The sequence below is a fragment of the Glossina fuscipes genome, unplaced genomic scaffold (genome assembly GCF_014805625.2).
Source record: "Glossina fuscipes isolate IAEA_lab_2018 unplaced genomic scaffold, Yale_Gfus_2 27, whole genome shotgun sequence".
Classification (NCBI taxonomy): Eukaryota; Metazoa; Arthropoda; class Insecta; order Diptera; family Glossinidae; genus Glossina; species Glossina fuscipes.
This window is the reverse complement of record NW_023998422.1, coordinates 4,204,427-4,213,664: the sequence shown is the minus strand read 5'-3', so window position 1 is coordinate 4,213,664 and position 9,238 is coordinate 4,204,427. Positions and strand designations below refer to the sequence as shown.

The 9,238-nt window shown below is 35.1% G+C and overlaps 1 protein-coding gene and 1 long non-coding RNA gene across 2 annotated transcripts in view; one reads left to right on the top strand and one right to left on the bottom strand.

Annotated features, from left to right (window-relative positions):
- LOC119635630 overlaps positions 1-2,228 on the bottom strand; it is a 9,152-nt gene extending 6,924 nt beyond the window's left edge. The window contains exon 1 of the long non-coding RNA XR_005247093.1: positions 1,059-2,228. This is a non-coding gene — a long non-coding RNA (uncharacterized LOC119635630). The remainder of the gene's footprint in view (positions 1-1,058) is intronic.
- LOC119635629 (GTP-binding protein Di-Ras2) overlaps positions 1-9,238 on the top strand; it is a 45,667-nt gene that overhangs the window by 24,678 nt on the left and 11,751 nt on the right. Inside the window, exon 4 of the mRNA XM_038030517.1 lies at positions 5,030-5,193. Within this exon, the coding sequence (XP_037886445.1) occupies positions 5,030-5,193 (164 nt within the window). The remainder of the gene's footprint in view (positions 1-5,029; positions 5,194-9,238) is intronic.

Below are 9,238 nucleotides of genomic sequence, written 5' to 3'. Positions count from 1 at the left end.
TCTCTCTCTCTCTCTCTCTCTCTCTCTCTCTCTCTCTCTCTCTCTCTTTTCTCTGCAATTTCTCTGAAATTAACAGATTTTATTGCCCAAAAAAGAAGAAGAAGAAGAAGTGATTGGCTGAAATTATATAAATGAGCAAAATCATCAAAGCTACTGCTCAAAAAGATAATTTCGAACAAATTCTAGTTCCATTGCAAAGCACATTACTGGCACTTAAGTTGATTAAAAGCACAGACCATTGCTTTTAGCCATCGAAAAGTGGCTACACAAACGGACAACTCTTACGAAAATGATTTTTTGAGAAAAACACGTATTTTCCTTTTCATTGCACCAGACAGCAATACGTTTCCTTGACTTTTGACAGCCTCTTAAAGATAACAATAACGAACGAAAGGACTTTTTGTGAATTTGAATATTAAACTTGTTGCCTAAGCTGGTCAGCATCAACAGGTTTAGAAATTAATTCTATCCGGTTTCCCTGTGAGATGATCTTTTTCGTGTTCGCGTCTGTTTTAACGTTTTTTAAACCAAGACTTTAACACGCGAGGATAATATATTTAATACTTACAGCTCGTTGCGCGGTAGAGCGTTTGCACATTTTTATTCGGCCGCCTGTGCCGCAAGAGAAAGAAAAAAAATGAAAAAAGAAATAAAAAAAAAAAAAATTTGCACCTGAGGACCTTTTGTGAGGATCTTTAATGAGGTCATAGTGTATAAGCCCGTCTACGAAGTCCGTTGTCTGTCGCGTACGCCCTTCGCTGGTCCATTTTTAGTCCTTGCCTTCACTCGCGCGTACATCCATCCATACCCCGCTTCAGCGGTGGAATATGCCACTCAACCGCACATTTCTAGCAAAGCATTTTTAATTTTAATTGTTATTCTTTTCGTGTTCTCAACGACTTAAACACCGATTATGGCTTTGAGAAAATATATGAAAATATTCAATTTGGAATCGTTCTATTTATACATGGGTTTATGATTTGTTTTCTTTTTGGTTTTTCTTCTTTTTACAAACGTTTCGGTGGATATCCAAAGCTAGGTTCATAAATTTAGCTTACCATTCATACATACATTAGTGAGAAGCGTGAACTCGATGCCATTGTCTCCTTCCTTACCCACGGCATATTGTCATGATCCTCTATTGTTTTCAATTTTGCACTGATGATTGGTATCCACGGATCTTGGCCGATGTGTACGGCAAAGGGTTGTTGTTTTAGTTGATTTCGGGATGGTCCGGAAAGTTGTTCTGGCTGAAAACGGCTGCCGCATATGCCTGGATAAGTATACAATTGATGCATTCATAGACACGCATATGTATTAGTAAGCCCATGATGGGTGTTCACAAATTTCTTCATTCAATTTGTAGCATAAAAACACAGCACAAACATCTACGGACCACGGCAGCGTAGTTCAGCGCAAGTGTAGGTACGAATGCACACGCCTTGCGAAGTATAATGACGTATATATAGGCAAGCAAATCCTTACATATTCCAGGAAAGAACTCACGTTATTCCTGCCGTAAATTGTTATTGTTTTAGGGCTTCCCTTGCGTTTTTAACTTACATGATTCCTGTGAACTAAAATCTGCAGCCTGCACCACCGCCAGTACAATGAATTGTCAAACGCGGCCACTATGACGGCAAACAACCACACGTTCAACCAGATATATGCATACCGATGATAAATATAAAATTTTTCTTTGAAATCAAACGATTTGGTCTTTGATAGATATACAAATGTGTGCGCTGTCACGTGATCCCTTTGATTCCCTTTATTTTGTCTCTTCTTGAAAGCGCATACAGAATACATTTTTATCATATATTATACACCTTTAATATATCATAGCAATAATATAAAACTTAATTTAATCATTTTCTTATTATTATTATTGTCTACAAAATCTTTCTTTAATTTTTCGCGTCTTTATTAGCTCGTTTACTAACTTCCTTGGATAACACACAAGCAATGTTCCCATCGGGCATCGAAAAGCTTTACTTGTATCTGATTTAACGTTCGTTTTTCAACTCATTTCTTGACATTTAATTATATTAGAAACAAAATTAATTCACTAAATTTTAAGTAATGCGGTTTTAAGAAATTTGCGAAAAGTTTTGTTTGAAATAGAAAAAGAAATCTTTTCAATAGATACACATATTATGCCGGCGTAAATAACAAATTACTCAACAATCACTCCCGTAAACACAACACTACCTTACTTAAGAACAGACAAAAATCGACTTCTCACTTCCAATGTTACTTAACTACTCGCCCTCAAAAAAAAACAAACTCATTTTCTTACATCGATCCCTTTGCTTAAACGGCAAGCCGCTATTCTTGCAAAAACGTGATATCAAATGACGCCACGCCGTTACTACGATATTACTGGTAAAAGTAGTCCAACAGAACCCCTTCTTTAAATTTGTACGCGGACTTTACAATATACTAATGTAACCTATCCCGACGAGGAATATACGACGCGGTTTTTTTGGATCTTTGAAGAGATGCGCATACTGGAAAAAGAAGAAACTTGAAATACGTGAAGCCCCATTCTTCCAGACTAAGCGAACCATTAACATCAACGATGAAGCTAAACATTCATGGGATCATAATTTGAAAAAGTGGTTATAGTATGTTAAGGCTTAAATCCAACCGTACCAAACTGTCACTAGAGGAACCCACGAACGACCAGTGATGCGTGTGAGTCAAAAAAAAAGACCACAGTGGTGACAAAAATGGTGATATTCCTCAGCATAATGATATTCGGATCCCATAGGGCTGAACTCACTCAGTATAGGGGTCCCCGTTGCCCTGCTCTCTGTATGGACTGTGTCAGGCTTCAAATCTTATGAGGACACCGGAAAAATGTGTCCTTTTGTAGATATTTGCAAAAGTCCAGTTATCCACTTCGCACGCAAATTTTTATCTAATTTCATCGTCAAAATACATAGCTACTCTTATTAGAAGTAAGTCCTTTCAAGCCCGTCTGGACATGTGCTTACTAAGGCTTCACATATAACTAATCAAGGTTTACGGTACTTTCATTGATAAAGGTATTTAAGCCATTTTGAGTTTCGCTTTTTGTGGCCCGGTTCCCCTTATTCTCACTCTCTTTATTTAGCAATAGAATTGAAAGGCATAAGTAAAACAAGTAAAACCATTATATTCGAATAGGCCCGACAAGCCAATATCCTATTCTACACCATTTCGCCTAACACGATAGCCCACGATTTTACTTTATAGTACACCGAAAATCGTTCCCCGTTACCATATAGATGATTACTTTCCTTAAAAATCCTTATATGAGACAGACCCCAAAATCTAAATTTTACAGGTTTCCAAAGACCTTTAGGCGGCGAACGGTCCCGAAAAAATGGTCCTTAATGTTTCAAATACATCAGAACAGAGATATGTACCAAGCCACTATTCTTTCGGAAACAATTTCGATGCGTGGCTTCAGCAGAATTGAAATCTTAAAAATTTCAGAAATTTATTCAAAAAAACTACAATTTTATATATCTTGTTACCTGATTTGATATTAAAAAAAAATCAGAACAATTTTAAATATGCGGGAACGTTCCAAGCCTGGTGGAGGCTTTGATTAATGTTGATGCTCGGACATATTAGATGCTTAACTTATTCTATTATAGACAAATACATACAAATATGTTGTAATAAAGTGGTCGGTGTTCTGTTTATCTCCCCAATACGGATCGGAAGTTATTAATCCATGTCTTTATTGGCGGTATAGCAGGAATTGCACATCGTGTGCAATGGATATGAAGGCTGAAATATTTTGCACTTTCTCCGCATCTTTCGTTGCCATTTAGCAAGTTTGGAACTAAATTTTACTGCCACGAATTTCAGGTCCACAATATCCGAATTTTTTTTTTTTTTGGTTGATATGAAGAGAATACACCATCATCCTCCGTTGCAGTAGCATTTCTAGTTTTCTCTAACAATGCTTGCAGAGATATTCATGCCTCGGCAGCACCTGAATATATCAGTTTACCCCCAAGTAATTTTTTCAAATTTCTTGCAAAAACTTATACCCAAAGTCCATAATAAAACAAGATTTGCGTAATCTTTTTGAAATTCAAAAAGAGAATCGAAAATTTATTTTGAAGAACGTTTGTTCTTCTGTGCTTGCTGTCATCAACATAACAAAAAAAAAATACAAATTTTGAAAAATAAAATTTAGAGAAAAATAAGACAATTTTAAACCAAAATCGGAGACGGTTTCGAACGACGTAGAGGTAATCCTTAACGCGATAACGGCTATACATCAGCCGTGATTTTGCGCGATATTGCGCACTACGTTTTACAATATTTCCAAATTCGCAGGACTTACGCCGGAACTTTTAAGAGAACTTAAAGCCGCGGGAAGGATACATTGCCAATGCCGATCAAACAAGTTGCCGGTAGGCAAAGGGGTAAATGCCGCGACCAGAACCGTATATTATTGCTTTGAAGAAAGTTTTGAATGAAATGTGAATGATTTTTAAAACAATTCAAGAAAATTGAAAAACATTTTTTTTTTTTTTTTACATTCACCGCATGCTTGTATTTAATAAATTACGGTAACTAGAGTGTAAATTATAAACTACATAGCGATAACTAAAATGTTATACAAGATAAAACCGATGTATGTTATGTAATTTACGATATTTAAAATTACATTTTAATGCAGTTTTATGCCGTCGGGCATAACGACGTCAACGGACAACAAGACGTATAGCGAATGCAGTTGATCAAGCAATTATAAAAATTGCTGAATAAAATAAAAAGAAATTCTTTTTTCATATATAACCGAGTCTGGTGATTACTAAAAAAAGTACTTGAAGCACTTGGAGTTCATAAGCAACATTTTGACATTTTGGCTAATGTTACTCACGTCTTGTATGTTAAACTAAGCGTTATTGTGCGAGTCATGAAATCGTGATTTTTAAATTTACTACAATTTTCAAATTGTTTGAATATTTAATAAACATAAAAAGTTGTTAACATTCTCTTCTCTTCTTTTTCTTTATAGGGCTAAAGCACTAGAATGTTCAGCGAAAGAAGATTACAACGTGACAGAGCTTTTCAAAACATTGTTGTCATTGTCTCGTTTCTTGCCTGTGGGCGGTAATAACGACAGCACTAGTGGTCTTAAACGCCGTTCATCAGCTTATGTTAGCGCTTCCTCTAGTAGAAGTAAGTTAAAAAAAAAAAGCAACAACATTTACAACTTTTCTACCATACAGCGCGCGTAGCCTAACAAGCGTAACTAGAATAAATTTTTTTTTATTTAAAAAAAGCAAAACAAATGAAAAAACAAAAAGACTACTTGACAAGCGTCATTAAATCTAACAAAAGAGCAAAAAAGAAAGACAAAAAAAAAGAAATAACAACAAAAAAAACCGGCAGTTTATTATAACTCGCGCGATAGCGAAAAAAGAAGAAAAAAAACGCATTCAATTTTATTCCTCCAAGTCTTACGAGTTAGTTGTACGAGCATTATTACATGCGGACTTAAATTGTTTTAAAAAATGTTATTAAAAGAAGAAAAAAAACTTTTCGACTTTTTAAGAATATTTTCCTTTAAACTTTTGACAGTTAATTATTCCTTTTATTTATTTTTATTTATTTATTTTTTTTTTTTAATTTTTTTTTTACCTTCTTCCGGCTTTTCGGTCAACTTGATATAAATTAAATTTTCTCTTTTTTTGTTCTTGTCCTTTGTTTTTTTTCAAACACTACGTTAATTTGTATGTAATTTGCAGTGTCACGGTATCTAGGGAGACATTGCCATATAGTATTGCAAGTTTCGTTAGCATTTAAAGAAACATTTTGTGTTCGTTTTCCATGAAAGCCGTGCATGAACGAGCAAAGATGAGCAGATAGAGAGAGAGGGCAAGGAATTTGGAAGGATTTGGCGAAAAATGCAAAAATGAATTCTCTTTTGATGCAGAAAACAAGAGAAACGAACAACAACAATCGTGGTTTATTTTATTTAATTTTCCGCTTGAACGAATTGAAGCTACACTGTCATGTCACTATCGACACACTCCTTTAACTAAAGTACTTGTTTAACGTGGTTTCCTTTTCCAATTCAAAAACAAGGAAACAACATGTTTCCGTATTCTCCTCCTCCTACTTCTACTCCTTCTCCTGCATAGTGGAACTTTTGCCACTTTGCAAGCTTCAATTTCGACTTTAATATTGACATTGTTTTTTCATGGGTGTGAAAAAAATTTTAAATTAAGCATTACTTGCTGTTAAGTACCCTACCCAATTCATTTAACGACTTTTCAAACTAAAGCGTGATATGAGAACTGATCAAAATATGTGGATGTACTAAACTGTATCAACTACAGAGGGACGGACAGGAGCTTACTTGTACAATAAATCGCGAAAATCTGGCAGTGTTGCATCCTCACAAACTTAATATATCATTTCACCACGGGTGGGGGGGGAAGTTTGTTAGAGAGATTCGAGATTTTTGAAATTAATGGCTTAACCCTGGTAAACATGCAATTGTATGAAAATGTTACGTGCAACAACAAAGTATCGAAAATACGCTAAAGTTATCTTACACATAGAACACTTTTATATTTTTAGTTTTAAGCATAAAAAACAATATCTTTTCATAAAAATTATTTTATTGTTTCTCAAGATATCCTTCTCTTTCTACATTTTTCAAGAGATTCTTTACAATTTATATACTTTTGCGTACGTTCGAACCATATGTTATAGCAAATTTTCCATTCTGCCTGAGACAACGCGCAAACTGCTTCTTCGGGCGACGAAAGCCACTATTCACGCATTTTACTCCTGATGCGTCCGTTTGCAAAAGAAGCCATTAGGTGCCAAATGACGAAGTTGTGATTCGATTATTTGAGTATTTAATGAATCGCTCTTCGGAGAGGATGATGAAAAATAATTCGCCGGTACTTGCTTGCTTTCCTTAGATCAGCAAAGTCTTGCAGCAAATACATTATTGCGCATCAGTTAGAAAAGATCAATTTGCTTTGGTCTGAATGCACTGTGGCTACGGTGTGACTAATTTTTTTCCAAAGAGCTTTCGACGATCATTTCAGCCTGCTTTGAGTGCGAACAGTTTTTGTTAAGTTTGGAAAATGTTTTTTTTGAGTTTGATTCTTACCTAGTGTTTACTTTCCGACTCATGCCCACAGATCCATGATTCGCTACGCTCCGTATTCCAACAGAAATTTTTTCAAGTACCGCCATTGCATTGCTTAAGCATTTGCTCGCATCAATCGAGAAAAGCATCTTTTTGGGATTTTCTCAAATTCTGTAGGATTCAAGCTTATGGAGAAAACCTTTTGCATGGCTATATGATCATGCAACATTTTACATACGTTATACATTTTGCATTTGTAATTAATGCCTGGGGATGCCAATACGTCACATGTCGACCTTCTGTTAATAGCTTTTACACAACGTCAATGTCTCCTGGCACAATAACTGATTTTCACGGCTTTGGCTGATGGACGAACCGCTGCCACGTCATACCAGCCTACTGTAGTGTCGAACGATGATTCATTCATTGACGAAAGTGGAAGTAATGGAGCGCTGCTTTAATAATTTAGGTCGATTGTGGTAAAAAACCATTCCACGAAAATTTTACACGATTTCTTTCCAATATTTAAACAACTGTAAACGACACAAATAGCGATCAAATAACCAAATGCTCTAACCAAAGTCAAGAATGTTGAACGTCTCAATGGGAAACTCAAATGGCTTCGAATAATACTTGCCCTTGCCAAAGCTAAAAGTGTAAATAGCGATCTATGTATATAATAATAGTTAGTTCTGGTCACCGACACACATGGGGTTTTAAAATCAGTTTCCTCTTATTCTCCACGGAGATGGGGCTGCATTTAATTGGAATCCATTACCAGAAAATTTTGCTGCAGAACTTTAACAGTTATTTGATGACAGCTCTCCACTTGCTCAATCTTTCTTGCCGACCTAATTATCTTTTTACATGTTTGCATTGCAAATAAAAAGACACCGCGTATACTTTTGGTTAAAAAATGGTAGCAATTCCTTTATAGATATATTAATACCCAACTTCTTATCTATTCGTGTCTCTGTTGGCTTAATTGTCTGTTTGTCAATTCATCTGTGTGTGTATTGTATTAAAAGCAAAAATGTATAAAATTAAAATTGAAAAAAACAAACGTTAATGAAAACATTAAGATACTTGCGTTAAGCTAATGGAAAGAGTAAAATAAATGAAAATCTACAGTATGTCAACTTTTAAATACAAGTAACTTATGTGAGTAGCTTTTCTCTCTGAGTGTTTTAATGTATGGAAATCGAGACATCTGTGACGCTTGTTTCTTTACGTTAGAAGCAAAATGTTAATATGTTATTCATCATAATAAAGAGCAAAAGTTCGAAAGAATTTTTGGTTATTTTTGTTTGGTGTTGCCTGCGCTTATTTGGATTTGAAATATTTAACCAGAACTAAATCTTGTTTGCATGTAATCAATTTGCTCACATATATCTTAATGCATGAGACATCTATGCTTTTTATACCTATCATCGAAGGACGAAGAGTGTACTCGTTAAGTCAAAATGTTTGTCATATTCAGAAGGAAGCTTCAGAGATCTCACAAAGTATATATGTAAAGTACATGTATCCCTCTGTCTGTCTGTCTGTCTGTCTGTCTACGCTAAACATTCTTTCGGTCGCAAAAATGCATCATTTCACTTCAAATTTGGCAGAAGAGATGAAAGTTCTTTCATGCAAGCTAGTATTGAAATAGAGCCAAATCGTGTTCAAAGGACACGATCGCAGTACAACAACAACCGGAAAAAACAAAGTTTCGCTTTTTTGCTCGTTACTTACGAACCGCAACAGATGCAATGACAAAAACTTATTTATTATACATATTTTATAGATGGCCTTGCGGTACGTGCATAATAATGGGAAGAATCGACGATGCCTACGCAATACCTTAGAGAATTGAAATTTCGATATTCTATTCAAACGTTTGCAGCATCCAGAAAGCAAGTTCAGAGACTATATAAAACCCATACAGATTGCTGAATATAATTTTCTTATTTGTTAAGATTTCCCCTCAGGCATTTATTAGCAGAGGAAGCGAAACTGACAGTGTACGAAATTTATGACTCGTTTAATTATTTGTGACTATGAAAAAAAGGTCTGCCTCAAATCTAAATAACTAATATCAATTAAAATCTTTAATATATATTTTATAAGCGA